Source organism: Colossoma macropomum, unplaced genomic scaffold (assembly GCF_904425465.1).
Source record: "Colossoma macropomum unplaced genomic scaffold, Colossoma_macropomum, whole genome shotgun sequence".
NCBI classification, from domain to species: domain Eukaryota; kingdom Metazoa; phylum Chordata; class Actinopteri; order Characiformes; family Serrasalmidae; genus Colossoma; species Colossoma macropomum.
Window position 1 is genome coordinate 15217313 of NW_023494788.1, and position 19754 is coordinate 15237066.

A 19754-nucleotide genomic window follows, 5' to 3' on the forward strand; every position below is an offset into this window, starting at 1 on the left:
GCGTCCAACAGTTTCAAAATAAACGTCCTTATGTACAATAGCGTGTTGCTTTTCAGTTGGATTCTAGTATGAAAAAATACAATTTTTATTTGTGGAAACACTTTTCATTTTTGCATAATGAACTCAAGGTAAGCATAGCTATTGACAGTATCTATTGTGAGAGTCGCTCCACACTGTAACGTCAGCTGAAGATAAATATGCTCAGCTTCCTTCGCCACACTTGGAGACATAATCTAATCAATTTGACTGCTTATACTAGGATATTTCAAAACCTTTTGAGTAGACATACTATAAAACAGACAGCCTCAAACACCGGTTTGTTGCGTGAAATAATGGACAATGTTAAGCCATAATCAGCTGAACCACTGTCACTGGATTAGCTTTGGGGTTGCTAACAAACTGTGCAGTGATTTCAAATAAACATTAGAATTTTATAAGATTTGGCCCGGGAAATCCAGGATGTCACTACAACAAACAGAATAGTGTGGCATCACCAAAAGGCTTGTTGGTCTTATTTTATTTATTTATTTTTTCAAGAATTATTTGAAGTGCATTATTTTGACTGATAGCACACTGTCAGCTTTCACACGCTAGAGGGCACAATTATCTTTCATATCTCCTGAACTATGTCTTCCTCTATCTCATAAAAAACATAATGACAGCTTTATAATTTCTGTTAAAAATACATATGAGGAAGAAAACGTGAGACGTAATGTCTCAAAATAATTCCCTGTTGAAAATGTTGGAAAAAATATTAATAATTTGTTTCCCTGCAGTGGGTATGCAAATCAGTGCTGTAATACTTACACATGAATCATCCTTATACTGTAAAAAATGCAGCTTTTAAACTTAAAAAAGTAAGTAACCAGGTAAACTTGATATGTTGAGTTCATTGAATGTGTAAGTTAAAGTTACCAGAAGAATAATTAGTGTTTTACATTACAAGTTGAGTGAACTCAAACTTTCAAGTTAACCCAGTTACCTGTTTAAATTTAAAAGCTGCATATTTTTTTACTTTGTAATTAGATACATATAATTGAGGCCTTCATAAGGAAAACTAATAACGGTTGCAAAGTAGAAATGAACAAGGGAGCTATGAAGGCCCACAGCTCTCTTTTTAAGGGAGCAAGCCCTACAATATAAGTCCATCTCTTTTCCTCTCACACTGATAAATAACAGTGGTGCTTCTTCAGCACAGTACATTCGCCTCCAGCTGCATCTCCCCAATATGTCTCTGCAGCAAGAGATTGAATCTGCCCCATTCATTAGCCTAAGTGGATGAGCCTCCCTAATAGAGGCTCCCCTTCCCCTCAATAATTGCCGTTGATTGGCGCAAATTAGACCCTAGTTGCCAGACGAGTGATTCTCGACGACGATAATCCGATTCCCAACTCAAACTAATAGGATTTTAACTCCAGCTTGGCCTAATGTCCGTCTGTACGGCCTGGCCCTGCTCCGCTAGCCCAACACTGCCCCTCTGCCCTTCTGCCTCTCACTGCAGTGTGGTACAGAGCAAGCAGACTGACTGAATTCAAGTCTTCAGGTGAATACATACATACTCTGTGTTAATAGGATAAGAATGTCTCAGCAGGATTGTGTTGTAAAGTTGAGTGAAAGATAGGTAGAGAGGACTATTTGTTTTAAAAGGCCTTGTGTATGGGAAATTATTCTAACTGACTTTAGAGGGATTTTGTAATCTTTGTCTACACACAGACTATTGTGCTTTTGATATTTAGTATAGTTACAGTCTGTGAACAGACGCTGAAATAGCCAGATTCAATATCAGATGTGGTTCTTCACCTTGTCCTCCAGTCATTGTGGAGTGGTAATTATTATCGCAATTGTTACAGTTATTGTTGTGTAATACTGACAATAAGATTAAAGACTGAATCTGAGATTCTGAACGTTTGAATTAGTTCTATTCATTTAACTCCAATCAGCATATTTTGTATAAATGCATTGCTTGATGGCACAAAAACACTTTCATAAAGAATTCAGAGCTTTTTCAAACGTGACCCAAATGACGACTCACGCATATTTGATAGTATTTGTCATTGGGATGATAAGAGGAGATGGGATGGCTGCTTAGACCCTGAGTCTAATGAAACTCCACTCCATTAGAGCTGAATCGGACAGATTGCCCTCCCAGAGAAATGAATTGAGTTTTTTGTATTTGTGAGATCATTCTCCCTCCATTAACTGCTCTTTATCCCGTCTCTTCATCACAGCCAAATCAGGTTAGACGGCCATGATTAGCTGGGGTGGCCTCCCTTTTTAAGCAGTAATTGGGTTTGGCGGCTCAGCTGATAGCACCATTAAGACCAATAAAGGCTGGGCTTGGCTTGGAGAGTGAAACAGATTCTTGTGGAACAGATGGCAGGCGAAGAGAAAGGGGTTTGATCGAGAGCGGACGAAAGCAAAGTTTGTGTAACTGTAGAACTTTGGTGCTGGGCTGTGGCCATGCCTGGGAGACGGTGTTTATGTACGTTTGGTCTTTGTTTTTGTTTGTCCTTGATATAAGCAGCACCGGTAAAGTCATTCATAATAACAGAACTGAAAATCCATTATTCTCAGTGATTGACAAAGAGACATAAAAACATGGATGGATGAATGCATAGATTAGATGCAAGGATAATAAATGCATGGAAAAAATAATGGATGCATAGAGACATGTAGCCTATATTGATAGAGAGATGTATTGACAGGACAGTTAGGAGGATCTAAACAGCCCACTGGAGTCCAATAATGGTGTGTTTCCTTCTTGATGATGCTCATCTATGCTCACTCTCCTGGATTAAATGCTTTAATTTAATTTCATCTACTTTCTAATTGGCCATATTTCTACTCATCACTATTAACAATGGAAAATACTTAATCTATTATTTTGACTGACTGTTATACCCAGGGTGGCATACGTCCTTGGAAAAACAAATATTTAGAAAAAGTAGCAATTTCTATATTTATGAAATCACAAATTCAATCAATCATTTATTGTCAAATGATCAGTCATCAAATTTTATGATTTGCAGCTCCCCAGTTATGCTTAATGAGTCTGCAGACAGCTCATGATGCTTTATTACACCCCTTTAAAGAATTACTGCAAAAAAGAGATGGATGATGTCAATATTTTTAATATATTGCAAATTATGTATGTTTTTCTTTCTTCCTATTCTAAGGGACACTCCAAAATGAGCAATTTAACCATCATCCATTGGAAACATGCCGGAGATTTTCCAGTTTAAAGCCTAGGAAACTCCCTTCTGATGATGCATCTTGAAGGTGGGTAAAACGTTTGAAAAACTACAGCTCCTCTGGGGTGGATTTTTGTGGGTGGCTGTTATTTCTTTTTCTTTTATTGTAATTATTTTCGGTACCTGCTGAATGCAAAAGCAAGGAAGGCCGAACAGCTAGCGTTACTGCTAGGAAGTTAACTTATTGCATTATTGAATTGAATATCTTATTGCAGCCATATAAAGGTAGTAACTGCCTTCATATCTTCATTACTGTGGAGAGAATGGATTAATCAAACAACTAAAATAACTCATCAGAAGCTAAAAGCTAAAGTTAGCATGATTACTTGGCTGTCTAGATAACTTTACCATTTTTGCTTCTTATCTCTGACTGAAAGGGTAAAAACTGATCATTTTTGTTCTGAATAAAGATAGAATCACTGTTTTCTTAATGACTTTGTTAGACAACTGAAGTAAGAGTTATGTCATGGTTGTATCTATTAGCTTATAGAACAGTGGCTGGGCTAGCATTCAGGTTTGGTTGACGCTGCAGGGATTACCAGTGATTGTATATGATGTGTTTGTGTAATGCATGCGAGGTACTGTAGAAAGAGAACATTGACAAACGAAAACATAAAAACGATATAAAATCGTGAATTTTGTCAAATCAATGAGGCTATATGAGGGATATAACGCTAAGCTACAAAATACTGTATAGCATGACAAATAACACATTAAACTGTAGTTTAGACCGGAATGCCCTTTTAAATGTGTCCGGATTTGTTCTGTCAAAACATCTGTGAGTAGAAGCTAAAGTTGCAAAAACAAAACTAATGAAGTGAACTGCAGAACCCACACAGAGCTACATAACCATGAAGCAGATGGATGTTTTTGCTACTGCTTTTCACCACTGCCTACACGCACACACACAGTTTCCTTATCTAGGGGAACAGAATGCTGTGTAAGAATTGTATAATGGCTGTAAAGAGCTGTATATCTTCCCCAAGCCTCATTAGGATGAAGTGGAGTGCTTATTTTATTTATTTATTTAACAGTGTTTCATGGTACAGCTTTTCCCGCTCAAACCCTTCCCAGGGGGGCAAATAATGAGAGAGCACTTCAAATGAATTACTGTATACACAATCACTTTAATTATTCAGTTCTATCTAGGCATTGGGTGTGACTGTTGGGAAATACCATGCACGCTGCCCAGATCTACCTGTTATATAGTGATATGATTAATGTAACAGTATGATGAATGATGCACTTAAAACATCCTGCATCGACAGTTATGTGCAGATTAGCAGCAATATCATACTGAGCGGTTTGCCAAAAGGATCCAGGCCGAATCCCCAAACCTAGGCTAATGCTGTGAGGCTAATGTCGATAACAAGAAATAGCTGCAGTTTAAATCAATTTCAAAGGAATATAACAGTGTGCATTGTGCATAATAATAACTAATGGCTGAAATGGTTTGGAGAGTTACTAGAAAATTATGATCTATTTCAAATAAAGTTGCTGAATAAGAGAACGGCAGGCAAACACATCCTCCCTGAAGTGCCGTGCAGCGTTTTTACTTATTGTTCCACTGAACTACATCTGTCTCTTAACACACGAATGGGCTCTAAAAGCTCAAATTATATGCTTAAATTTACAAATAGTAGGTTTTGATTTGTATTTTCATTGAGCTATTGCAAGTAGCGCAACTGCTAGGGGAGCAGAGGGGCACAATCAGATTTGGGCCCCTTGGTAACTGGGCCCCCTAAAATCTTTATTGGCCACCTCACATAGATACTGAGATAACAGGTAGTCTAATGTAACCATTTAGCTTGTTTAATACATAACAATTGGAAGTAAACAAACAAATTACATTGTCATTTTTATTCACTGACAGCCTATTTCTGTATTTTTATGCCATTTTTTTTGTTTTTGCACTGGGGCCCATTAGACCCTAGTTATGCCACTGGCTATTGCCACTGCTGTATGTCAATAATAAGAGATTTTATTCCAAGTAATTTTGCTTCATTTCCATTGGTCTGTGCATCATGAAACGGTGGCTGGCCTTTTCAAATTGTGGGAAAAAAAGAAAAAAAAAGACAGTTTTGATATGACAGTGACAATAAAAATGCATTTCCAGTTGTTTTTCAATTTTTATTTTTTTACATCATTTGAGCCCAGCAGCTGTCCTTCAAATTGTGGCAAAATGTCATAACGAATGGACCAGTAGCAATGCTCCAGAATTACTTGGGAAAAAGTATTATTACATTAACTCACATTAAAAGTAAAGAATGTTTTTATTTTTTCCTAAAGTGTTTCTGACTACCAGAAAGCAATTGTGGAGTCATTTAGTGTTTTTAAATCTGCTAGGAAAAGCTATCATTCTCTCATGAATTATTTTCTCATTTCCCATAAATTAAAACATGGAAATGCTTTACTCGTATAAATCGCTCTGAAAACAATTACGTTCATCCTCCAGTACAGTGGTTACAGCATTTATGTCATCATAAGGCAGAGTGAAAAATACCTAGAGTTAGGTTTATTTTTCCCTGTATGTGCTACCCACAGGACAGTTGCAGTTGCAGCCTGGCCTCATGGTTTTACAAGCATTTGCTCCATCTGTGACCTCCCCTCTGTGACATTGTTATAAAAGAATTGAATTTGTGGAGGCTCCGCGACGACTGTAAGGCTGCTCCTCCTATTTGCCTCCTTGTATATTGCTTTTATAAGAGGCAAGAGGGAGAGATACTTGAGAGAGAGAGAGAGAGAGAGAGAGAGAGAGAGAGAGAGAGATAGAGAGAGAGAGAGAGAGATGACAGAGGAAGGAGGAGATGGGATGATGCCATAGATCTTCATAGCTCTGACATCGGCTGTCCATTTGAAAATGAATCAGGCTCGCTTCCATTATAGAGGACATTTACAACTATGTTACTGAAACCATTTATAGTATGTAAAAGATAATAAATGAATAATAATAATGAGTTTAGAGGTTTTGTGCATGAAAATTGCAGACATATTGTGATACAGTGATTGAGATCCAGTGAGATTTAGACCAGCACATTTTACATGCAGTAGTTTTATTTATGTTGACATCTTCATTCCACTTAAAAGCATACAATGCCTTTAGTAATAAACAGTGATAACGTGTAGCTGCGAAGGACGACATATGGACAGTGTTTCCTTATGTCTGCCTAAAAAACACCAAAGGATTACCACAACAATGGCTTTTACCTAAACATCTTTTAAATAAACCAAAATATAGTTTTTATTTTAATTATTCTATTTTGATATTTAGGTCTGTATATGAAGTATTGTACATGCAGTGTGACAGAATGTTACTTTTATTCATCAGTAGAAGACAGCTTGACCAGCAAGCAGAAGATAAGCTGCCTTTTGTTGCCTTGTTTTCAAGATGTTGAAAAGTGCAAACAGCTGTTGAGCATTTGAGCATTTGAATGCTTTACAGCAAGAGAGGCCTAACTGAGGCAAGAGTCAGTCTCTTATCACTAATAATGCAGATCCCTTTTTAATAAGAAGAGATCTTTTGTTTTTGAGCAGGAAAAAACAACCAGAACGGTCAACGTTAAGAGGTACTTTAGCATTTTAGTTACTCTTTATATTTATGCAAATAAATTAGTGGCACATGCTTGCATAACTTTTCTGTAAAGAAGAGCATAAATTCTTTGTTTCTTCCTGTGTAAATAAATAAGTTGTCTGTTCTCATAAGTTACCTGATTTGTTCTGACCTTATCATCTTGTTAATGAATACTCCTAATTATATTTAGTAATAACTAATAATACTAACCCATGACTCTGTGCTACCTGCAGCTTTTCTAGCAATGCATTGAAATAACCCATTCATTCCAGAGCTCCATTGAGATGGCCCAAAGCAATTAGCTCCACTAAGACCAACTCATTAGGAGGCATGCGCTGAATGAGCTCTGCTCACTGCAGCTAATCAATATTAATGATGGATTATTTACAATTAACAATGGGCCCTTAATGGCCCCGTAATTGTTTGTTTTGCTCTAACATGGAGAGGTGAGAATTGCAGGTAGAATGGAGAGATTAGTGAGAGGTGGGCTAAATGTGTTCTCAATTACTCTAGCCTATAGACACTATTCAGTGCTGTTCAGAGGAGGCAACACGTCTCAGGCTACTTTGTGGGCTCAGGCTACTGGCTATTTAGGCCACACTTTATATTTGTTAGAATACCTCAAACTAAACAAGTGGAAAAGAACTAGCCCAAAGTGCTTTTAAGTTGAAAACATTCATCAGAAAGAATGTTATGATTCACTGTGCCTGCTTTTTTTTTAAATAATCGCTAGTGCAGCACAAATCAAATGATCTCTCATCAAAGAAAATGAGCACAGGTCATGGCAAGACTCTGCAACATAGTCATGTTTTACTAGCCCATTTGAACCTGAAAACCCCCCTCAGGGCCTGCAAGTAACCGGGCCATTGCTGGGACCAGGTGTGTAGGGGCTGAATTTATGACCTTTCCTGCTGACTGCAACATTTGGGTTGGACCAGCGCCCATGCACACCCTCCCCCTTCCCCCCACAAACAGAAGATTATGATTGGCTCTTGGTAGGTTTCTGATCACACCTTTCTCACACCTTCAGGGAGCACCCTACAATTTAAGAGGGGTCCGTCGCCTTTTGTGTTTTCTCCTTTGTACCTTTCTTTAGCCCTCTTTCTTGTCCGGGCAGCAAGTACCGACAGACGTCTCTCCACTCTGTTTATAGGGTGAGTTTAGGTTGGAAGAGTGAAGGCAGATAAGCTGCTTTACCTTAGCTTGCAGGAATCCTCTGGCCAACTTTTAACACCAGTGCTCTGGGACTTGCAGGCCTACAGCCTGCTAAGGATCACTCATCTCTGTCAAGAGTTTGTCCGACAGACTGCGTTCTGCAGGAGATGAAAGGCTCTCCTGCTGTTTGAGTCGCAGGGAGGATCTCCAAATCACTCACTCGCTTGAGTAAAAAGGAGTCATCTTGTTTGTCAACAAGCGTAACCAAGGGAACAGAGAATGGTGTGTTTGACAGCAATGCTAACGCTGCTGCTGGCTTGCCTCTCTGAGCCTCTTCCATTGGAGCACCTCAGGCACTTAGACTGGCAGCGGGGCATGAGGCCGGGTGAGCAGTGCCCAAAAAAGTGCCAGCCCGAGCTGTGTCCGGATGCCAGGCTGCTCCAGAGCTGCGTGTCGGGTCAGGTCCGTGACCCGTGCGGGTGTTGTTGGGAATGTGGGAATGGAGAGGGTCAGCTGTGTGACCCCGAGCCCTGGACCGGGTCCACTTTCTTTGGGCGTTGCGCTGAGGGACTCCGCTGTAAAGCGCCAAGGAGGGACTCCTCAATGAAAGAAGAACCCAAGCCAGTGTGTGTGTGCACCAAGCAAGAGATGCTGTGCGGCTCGGATGGGAAGACATACGAAAACGTGTGCCAACTGCGGGCAGCCCAGCGCAGGCTAGGCGAGCGGCAGAAGGTTACTGTGGCGCATCATGGACCCTGCAAAGCAAGTGAGTGTATGATCTATAGTTAAGATGATTGTGAGTTTCAAATGCGTAGTACAAAGTTGTTTTATGTTTAGAAAGAATCATAACAAATCAATAGGGCTCATTATTTAGCAGACAAAGATGTATTACTGTTTTTAACCACATAAAATCTCAGGCTTATTATATACTAGGGCTTATTATTCAGTAATTACATAGAAAACAAAGCAAACTGCCTGAGTTATTCCTAATTTATATGAGTGAGCAGTAGGAGTCTGGATCTAGTGGTGAGTCCTGGCCATTTAAGGGTTTAAAACTGGTTTTCAAAAGCCTTCATCCAGCTTGTTCAAATACCATCAACAATAAAATAAGCTAAGAATAAATTTATAATTAACAGCTTGGCACCATTTAGAGAGCTTTCATACTCTCATATAGTCCAAATATCTTCATGAAAACTACAAGCAGTAATGTGCTTTTGCAAATGAACTGCATTTTTTTACTAATTAAAACTTGTTGCATGTGAGAGAAGCTTGACACGTCCTTTGTTTTGTCAAGCTTTCATACTTCCTACCACTGTAGCAGTAATTTAAAACATGGCTGATTATATATCCTATTTTATTTGTAATTAATTTGCAATTTGACTAATCTCTAATGTTTAGAATAGTTAGCTCCACATGTAGCCTGATTGTTCTTCAAATTTTTGAGCGAGGCCTCATAAGCAACATAAAGCACAGATAACAAAGCTGCAGTATGGCTGGCTGTTTAGGTTAATGGAGATACATAAGCTGTACAGTGACCCCAATACGCTAAACTTGTGAGACTGATGAATGTAAATGCTAAAAGCGCATTTGTCTCTATTGTATGAATCTATGTATAGCTTGCAAGAGTAGCCGTGCAGTCCCTCAGATTTCTCATGTCCTGTGAGTAATTCTGCCTCTTTGCTGACATCGATTTTTGTGAAATGATAGAGTGCTCACTTAGCACCAGGGAGACCAGAGCCTGATTTTGGTGTGTATTTATAAAGCAGTGTTAACCACAGATATCTGTCTTCTGTTAACTCTGCAGAACCAATCATCACCTATGCCCCACGTGACATCATCACTCTGGAGGGAAGTGATGTCCTCCTTTCCTGTGAGGTTTCATCGTACCCTCTGGCGTCCATACAGTGGAGGAAAGAGGGGGACAGCGTCTTCCTTACTTCTGATGATTCCAGCAGAGCCATACAGGTATGTGCACACACGTCCCATTAATCCTTCACATAATGCTTTGTAAATGCATTTATAAGGCATTATATGGCATACATGATACCTTAAAATACTTGGCATAAGCCTGTATCATTGCTCAGAAGTAGTTATAATTATATATGTTTTATACTTCATAAAGCAAGAGAATATGGTAATAATATTATAATATAAAGTAAACCTGACTGTTGTAATGCACTACAAGATTCTGGTATATTTTCTGTTTAGCATCCAGGCCCATCATAACACTTGTTACAAACTTAGTTGAAATGGACCAACACTCTGTGACATGCACCTGAGTATTTTTGTAATATTCTTCAATAAAAACTTTTACATGTAATGTGAATTTAATAGAGTATTTTTTTAGTTAACTGGTCATGATTTTTTAACTAGACAATATCATGCTAATTATTTTAGATATTGCCAAGGCCTACTTACAGTGTCTTAATTCTGCACAATTCATTGTTTGTTAATTATGTTTCCAACGTAGCCCCATTATTATTATGCAGACAATTTCTTTTGTAACAAAATCTGTTGGAGCAAAACCTATGTACCTCTGAAATAGTAACTTTACTTAGCCATATGCAAATGTTTGTGTGCCCCAACATGTTTTGTTGATTGTCGTGAAAATAAGCTGACACATCCACTACAGAAAATACAGCTCTGCACATTTCAATGCACAATTACTGTTTATTTGCTGAATTTAACATACTGGAGAAAAATATAATGTAAAGTATGGCCCGTGCAAAAGTTACACCACAATTTATATTTTATGTTTTATTTTTTTCCAATATGTTAATCTCTGCAAATAAATAGAAATTGTGCCCCAAAATTGCACAAAAATGTCACTGTTCCCAGTACAGGATGTGTTAACTTATTTTCACTTAGAAAATCAAGAAAAACTTTCATTTGACTGGGGGTGATCAAAAAATGCATACCACTGCAGATGAAGAAAAATGTTTTTAACTTTAATGTTTGTTAATGTAAACAGATATAACATAAGATAATTATGAGCCATTACTATTGGTATATTGTTGTCATGACGTGTTCACACACTCTAAAGGGCAGTTGACATTTTGAAATAATGTAAAAAAAATTGTGAATTTTTGATCTGAAAATGACAAAATCAGCTTTCTAAAAATTTAAGATGCTCCAGAGGAGTTTTTATGAGTGTTTTGATAAATCCAGACATGCACATGATCCGACCAATGTATGTAGGCCAGTATTTAATTAAGTTATATTAAAGGTTCTATAATGTATTTTAAATACATTGCAGTTTCAATACATCACAAATGCTATATAGGTATTTTGATTAGGCATGTACCAGTATAAGAATTTAACACTGATTAGCTAACCTTGTATCACGGTGTGAGATATATTATCAGCATATTTTCTTAATGTTGTATATACATAAAGCATCCTGAATGTAATTTTAATAGCAATAATGTGTTGATGGTTACATTTTGGGGATTCCTGTCTTTGAAAAAAAAAATGTATAATTTAATTTCTGGAATCCTGCTTGAATACTCGTCTTAATGGGTATCACGTGTTTTCCCCTTTATTTAATTATTATTATTATTTTTTTTTTTGGGCTGGTGGTAGACCCTTTGGCTAGCGTACCAAATATAAAAGGATAGCACTGCAACCTTTACTATGAGCTGTACAAACATGAAGTATAACATGAGATTACAATGTGACAGCACAGTAAAACCTTGTGAAACCAAAGCTATTATGTATAGCATATTACAGCATGTCCACGACAACAATATCATGATTGTTGAATATTGTGGAATACCTAATTAATGAGTATCGGCACATTCTTTTTATGGACATATTGCAGTCTATCACAGTTGCAATATGTAGCAATAAAATCACAATATAGTATTCTGTCCATATCATGCCCTACAAGACATGCTGTAATGTATCCATGTCTTGTAATTAAGGGTGAGTTATTACACAAAGCTAGCTACTAAGTGTTATTTGTGACACTGTTGCGTCCTCACAGCAAGTTGAACGAGAAATGTACTCATGCAGCGACACAGCCAGAGATTCACATAGACAGTGGATGATTGCTTTTCTGTGTAATTACAGGCGCGCGGAGGCCCGCGGCGCTTTGAGCTCACCGGCTGGCTCCAGATCCACGGGGTCGGCCCTGACGATGCAGGGGTGTACACATGTGCCGCCAGGAACGCCTTCGGTGAGGTGTCTGCCTCCGCTAGATTACGGGTTATGCACAGAGGTATGTCTGATACACACACTCATGCACACAGCCGTTAGCAAACAGTGTCAGAGGTCAACTGCCTGAGAAAACAGACATTTACAGCTTGGTCTCCCACACTTACATGTAGAAAAACATTCTCAAACACAGTCTCTCTCTGTACACTCTTGGTGGGCTAACCTAAATCTAAATAAGCATTTCTCATGAGGACCTTTGTTTTTAATGATACATCTTAAAATAAAATGAAAGATTAGTCTCTCATTTAACAGAATCAAGGAAGTTATATTTACTTAAAAAGAAAAAACTGAAACAAAGAACAGTAAAGATGAAAAGTCTTATACCCTTTCAGCTCACTTGTGTTCCCATAAGTCCAGTCAGTGTTTAATTTCAGAAAAAAATGATGAATTGTAATAATTGATGATCTTAATAATGAAAAAAATAGTCTTGTATGGATGAATCACAAACCATTGTTATTAAAAATTCCTCATTTTATGTATTTTAGCTGGGATTGTAAGCCAACTAGTTAACTAATTGTAGAGTTTTTAGTCGACAATGATTCTGTTGTTTTACTAAATGCTTTTATTTTGTTATTTATGTATTCTATGTGAGTGCACTTTAAAATTTGTAAAGATGATTCCAAGAAGGTGCAATATAAACTCTGCAAATGGAAGTGCTATAATGTAGGCCTACCACTTTAAAAATGATAAGTGTGTGAAAGCTTCTCGTGCTAAATTATAGCTGACCATGCAAGTTTTACTAACATTTAATTTAATTTACTCATTAACCTCTGTATATTGAGAATATTATTATCATATTTCTCGTTTTCTTTTCTGTCTCACATTCTCATAAATATCTCAAACTGAAAGAATTATATCGGCTCATAACAGTAATAGAAACGTATGTTTGCACCATTTTTTTTTACTAATCTGATTTTTCCCTTTTTTTCACATTAAAAGTGCAAGTAGGCCTATGGGGTATGTGGGCTTATTGCAGGCTTTTCATCTTCACACTACCATTCAGAAAATTGCAATTTCTTGTCAAAATAATAATTTTTGTTATTTCATTAACAATAATAAATTTTATATATATTTTTTCATTCAGTCTTATTTAACAGCAGAACGTGATAAATAAAGTAATTTATTTAAAAGTAATTTTACACACACATTCAAGATAAGATAATAATAAGAGTGATTCTGGATTTTACTATTAATGTGTTCATGGTGCTGTACAGCTTTCACAGTGTGTCTAAAGTCATCTAAAGGTCAGTTCGTCATTGTGGACACATCTGTTTCTTGTGTTAAACTCCATTTTTGTTTTTTTTTTTCATGATGAATGGATCAATAGCAATGGTCTGAAATAAAATCTTGTGATATTCATGTATGTTAAAATAATGAACCTTTTTTTTTTTTTAAAGTTACAAAATGTTTTTACATGTGTTACCATTTTCCAGACAAGTTCTCTTGTGACAGCGACAGTATTAGAGGACTAGCAAATTAGAACCATTTTATAAATTTATCTGCACTTAAATTGGTTTTGTATTTTTGAAAACATTGATTCTAAATTTGTACTTACTAACCACAGGTCTAGGTAAAAAAACAAAATACAAAATCCCAACATTAAATATTTTTCCTCTGCTAAAAGCAAATGACAGTGCACAGTGTCTTTTTGCAGCAGTCTCAGTAGCACACTGTGTCCACTCTTTGTGGTCTGCATAATAGTAGACAAAGACATGCATGAGCATCGACAGTGGGGGCCAATCGATTTCGCCCCTAACTATCTGCACCCAGCATCTCCACACCAGAAAAGGTGAACTTGGCTTTCCGAGAAATCCCACAGAACAGCAGATAACTTTACACCAGTCACCGGCTTTCTCTTGAAGGAACGCAGCATTAGTGATGACAGGAGGTCGAGAGAGGATGGAGATGAGGGCGATTTGGACGAGGAGACACAGAGGAAAGAAGTGGGGGGGGTGGAGGGATTTGTGTATTATGTGGCAGGCCTTTGCTGTGACTGTCTGGTTGTTATCTCTTTCTCTGGGGGGTCTGCTCCTCTACTCTGCTTCTCTTATCTGGGCCACAGGCAGACCCCCCCCTCCCGCCCCACTATTTCCCGGAAAGTCCCCTTCGCATTGAACTCTGGGACTGGTGGTGGAGAAAGGTGACTCTGGACACAGTGCAGGCCTCCTCCAATTGGCTGAGCTTTGCCTAAGAAGAGTTTAGGACAAAGTGTAGAAATTCTCAAAAGATGGAATTATATAAATGAAAGAAGGGGTTTTACTATTAGGTTATGCAGAAAAGGCTCGAATGATTCTACTTTGAATCATTTCTGTTGAAAATGCTGTCTGAGAGGCATAGTGCCTTTTTTGGGCACCTGCTATTTTGGTATGTCACTAAATTGTTGTGATTATTTGTGGACATGTGGACATTTTCAAGTTCATCAGGATTTAAATGGTGTGACTGTGCTGGCCATGCTGAGCAATTGTTTTGATTACTAGTGTATTATAACTCTCTTTCAAATCTTCCAGGATCTCCACAAAACAGAGAGCTTCCCAAAAGGAAAAATGAAGCCCACAACACGTCCTTCAATGATGCTGAAAGTGAAGATGATGAAGATTATGAGGGACAACCAAGTGGATATATGTATTTGTAAGATATTGTGATGATCATACAGCAAATCCATTTAACAATGTTTTGTCATCATTTTAGGCCTGTCTGAAAAATAGACTCTTTATAGCATCGCTTTTAAACACTTTTATAACATTTGATGTCTTACTTGAGTAAGTACCTATTGTTTGAGCACTGTAAATAAATACTTATTATATGTTTCTATACTCACTTTCTTCAACTTGATTTTATTTATACAAATGACTCCTAGTTATAATCATTTCAAAACATCAGGTGTGAAACGCTTTCCCCATTTCATATTTTGCTAAAATATGCTAAAAACAAATCAGAACAATAGACTTCTGAGGTTTGATGCCCATCATCAGGTGTGGTAATTAAGTGGCTTTGGTAGTAGTAAGCTACAGTTTTAGACTTACCTTCATGCAACTAGTGAAACAAGATGGAGCATTATCTTGCTTATAGCATGTAAGTTTTTCCACTTACCCTAGATGTAGTCGATCAGCCAAGACACGTTTTGTGTCCAAATTTAGCTTTTTTAGTTTAGCGCTACAGCTACAAAACTAATGTTGTCAGAAAATACTAGAAATCTATAGTCACCCAAATCTTTTCTGTAGATACACCCCCAGACCTTTTCTCAACCCACTTAAACTATGTACAGCTGTTCATTAAGGTTGCGTGATTTCTGTTTTTTCTGTTTTTTCTATTTTACTAAACGTGGAAAGATTTGTGCAAAAGTTGGGGGCACCCCTTTCAAAAAGGTTTTGTAGATTTTAGTTAAAACATCCTCTACAGAGAACATATAACTGCACATTTAAATGCACAATTACTGTTTCTTAGCCGACTTTAACATTTAAAGGAAAAAAAAGAAAGTGTGGCCGGTGCAAAAGTTATGGCACAATTAATATTTTGTGTTCACTTAGTTTTACTTACACAATTAACAAAACATGTTATTTGAGCAGGGCATACAAACTGTTGCATATGACTATATGTTCAGTATTCCGTCATCTTATTCTTGGCCTTATTGTACAGTTTCTTTCAGCCTGTATCAATCATAAGCACCATAATTCATAAAAACTCATTTATGGCAGTTGTGCTTGAGTGAGTGTATATTGTGTGTTTGCATGTGTGTGTGTCTATGCAGCAGCGTCTCTCTTAAAGCTAAAAACAGTACTTTGGTGTGCACTTACACCATGCACCTCCCCTAATGCTGAATAAACCATCAGAGTCTCCATCTCCTTGTCCTACAAGAGACACAGCAGGAGAAAAAAAAGAAAAAAAAGCACCCAGCCCAGGTTAAGTTGTTTGAAAGCTCTGGTATTAAGAGGCGTTTTACACTTAAGAAGTTGGTTTCGCTGGGTTTTCTGTTTCCCTCTCTCGTATTGATTGATACTCAACTATCAATGCATAATAGAAAAGCACTCAGAACAAATGCGGGGTTATGGCCTTGCAGAGAGAGAGCAGCCCAAGCTGTAGCCCAGCGCCATTATTGCCCCATAAAGGATCCCCGGGGACGCACACAGTCCTCTCATCAGCACACACCAAATACCCAATTAAGAAGGAAGACCTTTAAATTCTCCCCTCTTTCCTGGGCAGAAATCAATCAGAATTCAATCTGTTTCGGGCGAGATCCTGACGGTGCAGGTGATAGCTCACCAGCGCTCGGATAGGTGACAACAGCAAAAGGGAGACGGCTGAGCAGGCCGGTGTTAGCTTTCAGCACTGCTGGCTCCTCAGAGAGGGAGAGAGAGAGAGAGACAGAGTGAGAGAGATACAGTGTGAGAAGGCAACACTGTCCTTCTTAAATGCTTATATAACGTTTCAGTGGGCCTTTTATTTTTAGATGCACGTGGCAGGTGAGCTTTTTTTTCATGGCTGGCAGGTAAATGATCCGACTCAAACCTTTAAAATAAACGAATCATTTAAAAATAAGTGGTTCTCAAATTTGTCCACTGAAGAGGTTCATTGAAAGTGAATCTCAAGCTAAAATGTCATGCTTTTATTCTCCAAAGGATGTTTGTTAATGAATGGAGAGAAAGAGAGAGAGAGTCTATATATGCATGTGTATGTGTGAGCGAGAGTGAGCGAGCCTGAGAGAAAGGCACAGAGAGGGAGGTAATGGATGGAGAGACCAAACAGAGGGGGGGAGAGAGAATGCAATTAAAAGATGATTCATTCTCACTTCCATGTAACTGTATCTGTGGATATTAGAGTGGACACTCTTTCTCAGGGCAGTGTTTGGCTGAAGCTAAAGCTCTCCCCTGGCCCTCTTCCTCAAAGCCAGCTTAATGACTCCCTCCCCGATGCTGTTGGGATCAGAGGCGCATGGGCAGCAGCGCCTGCTGCCCTTGTCCAGTAACACCATGTGCAGGGGTCAGCCAGGGCCAAAGGTCATGGGCAGAAGGCTGCTATTAATGGACATCTGAATAAAGTGCAGGGTTCAGTTACCCACTGTTCAGCTTGACCCTTCACGCACACTCTATTTTAAACACCACTCACTTTACTTTCACACGAAAGAAAAACTGTGGGAGAAAGCAAAAAGTTCATTCTGATGTTTAAGTTTAGTCTGTGATGTTACTACCAACCATAATAATGAACGGGGCTGTTTGTGGAGTAAAATCTCAAATGGTAGGCAGTAGTGTTAGTGTTTGAATGATTTTGGACTCAGAAATCAGGATTTGATAGAATTTTTGATATATTGTATGTGTTAAAATGTCTTAATTTTAATGATATAATCACTTTGTACAGAGGTCTAGTTCTATAAAACACAGATTGGTTTGGCTCAAAAATACAGGTTTTATTTCAAAACCAAAGATTGACAAGAAGCATTTTCTGTAAGATAACATGTATTTACAAAATAATCATTTTATAGGAGAATTTAAAAATGCTAAGCAAATGTAAAGAGTGAATTTGGAGCATTTCTATTGGTCCATTCATTATGAAAGTTTCATAAGATACAAAGGAGAGCTGCTGTGTTCAAATGTTGCAGAAAAATAAAAATCAACAAAAATGGAGATGCATATATGTGTGGACAGTGACAATATACAGGATGTTCTCTGATGTCTAGTTTTGATGACTTTCCTCAAAACACAAGACCCTTGAATGCTCTTTTTTTCAGTTTTTCATACTGTACTGACAAGAAGTAAACATGTTTTAGCTGAGTGAGTAAAAAATAAATAAATAAATCAACCAACCTGAGTAGTGGTAAAAACACGATAGAACTGCAGTGGAAATGCTTAGTACATCTAAATTTTTTAGGTGCTATTTGTCTCTTTTTAGGATCTTTTTGGTATAAATCCAGTCCTGGAGCTGAACCAACTGATTGCAATTAAGTTTAACACACAAAAAAGTAATTTGTAACTTAACCTTTTACATTACATACTTATTATTCAATAACTACAGGGATTTCGGTGCAGATGAGTTATTCATAGAAGCATGTAATGGAACTTTGGACCTGCTGGTGGGTCATGGCCTTTTAAGGGGTTAATTTGATTGGCAAAGGTGGAACTAAGTAAAAAAAAAGTAGATTTCTTTCCTCACAAACTGTATCTTCAAATAGAATTAAAGGTATGATCATATTTATTATCAGTATTATTAGAGAAGTGCAAATCCATCAAACATGTAACAAAATAATTGGAACTAATTACAGCCCACCTCTGATGGTAGCCAGTGTGATGTATCCAGGTCTAAATGCACTGAGTGGACAGTGTGAGAGGGAAATGTTGAGGCTACAGAATGCTGGAAAAACAGCGTATTTAATGAACCCATCCAGACAGTCTATGAAGGGCATTTTAATATGCACTGGTCGATGGACTACATTGTGAATATACACAGGAGAGATGGACAGAGCTGATATTGACTGCTGATCCTGACAGCCTCTACAGAGCTGCCAGCTAGTTACTGAGCTGATTTTGATGTTTTATGGAGCATTTCTGGAAGTTCATGACTGCTGGAACTATTTATATTAAGTCAGTTCTTTTGTGTTTTTAGCAGGTGGGGGTTGACTCGATTTTAGTATAAGGATAAAAGATAAAGCAGCTTGTTATCTAGGTCTATGTCTTTGAAAAAATCCCTCACATTTTAAACTGACAAATGGTACTGTTTACAACCCACTATTGGGAAGGTAATTTATTTAATTTATTAACTATATATGCAGTCTTATGCAGAAGTTTGAGCACCCCTTGTGGTGACATTTTTTTTTTGTTGATTGTCTAATCTGAACATAAGTACCTTCTCTATAGAGAACACTAATTCACAATTGGTATTTATTTGAGGAAATTAACTTTGGGAAAGAAACAATAAAATGTGGCCTGTGCAAAAGCGATGGATGTTTATGTTTTATGTTTTGTTCTTTTCCATTAAAAAACCATGAGTTTTCATGAGTTATGAAATATAATATAATATATAATGATAATATATATACACTATTTGCTTTTATTATAGCTATCATTCTTTTTGGGAGACTCATGATATAAGTAATCCCAAACACACTGAGTAATGTTGAGGTCCTGGCTCTAGGGTCAACAGTCTAAATATATATATACACATACAGGGTGTCCCAAAAAAATTGACATCATTTCGTAGTCTAATAACATAGCCAATTCTCCCTCAAATGATCTCAAATTTTAACAAAATGTGTAAAAACTAACCAAGTTGGATTTTTTATGTTTTCAGGTTGAAGAATGCTATTCACTAGAAATGAAAAGGCATTTTGTGTGTTAGAATATGCTCAGAGTGTGCAGCATGCATTTTTGAGAAAATTCAATAAAAATGCACCAACTGGAAAGCAGATTTGGACATGGCACAAAAAATTCAAAGAGGAAGGCTGTCTGTGCAGGGCAAAGGGATACTATCGGAATATACTACATTTGTGAAGCTTTGTGAAATCGGTTATAAAATCTACATCCCTCTGAAATTCTTGTTTGAATTTTGATAAATAAATCTTGTATTGTTCAACA

At 37.5% G+C, this 19754-nt stretch overlaps 1 protein-coding gene across 4 annotated transcripts; it reads left to right on the forward strand.

The window, feature by feature from the left end:
- Nucleotides 1-15005, forward strand: kazald2 (Kazal-type serine peptidase inhibitor domain 2). 4 transcript variants are annotated; one of them, XM_036568612.1, is made up of 7 exons: nt 1-128; nt 3177-3279; nt 7668-7976; nt 8077-8743; nt 9782-9942; nt 12049-12196; nt 14700-15005. In XM_036568612.1, exons 4-7 carry the CDS (start codon nt 8257-8259, stop codon nt 14822-14824), a joined length of 921 nt encoding a protein of 306 aa, XP_036424505.1. In that variant the 5' UTR covers nt 1-128; nt 3177-3279; nt 7668-7976; nt 8077-8256; the 3' UTR covers nt 14825-15005. The 4 variants fall into 4 exon arrangements, with proteins under 4 accessions (XP_036424505.1, XP_036424503.1, XP_036424504.1 ...); XM_036568610.1 differs by having other exon boundaries at nt 7853-8743; XM_036568611.1 differs by having other exon boundaries at nt 7976-8743.
- The last annotated feature ends 4749 nt before the right edge of the window (nt 15006-19754 follow it).

Coding starts and splice junctions, on each gene's coding strand:
- kazald2 (XM_036568612.1), top strand. CDS start 8,257: ATGGTGTGTTTGACAGCAATGCTAACGCTGCTGCTGGCTTGCCTCTCT. Junction 9,943..12,048: donor ATTCCAGCAGAGCCATACAG/GTATGTGCACAC, acceptor GTGTAATTACAG/GCGCGCGGAGGCCCGCGGCG. Junction 12,197..14,699: donor ATTACGGGTTATGCACAGAG/GTATGTCTGATA, acceptor CAAATCTTCCAG/GATCTCCACAAAACAGAGAG.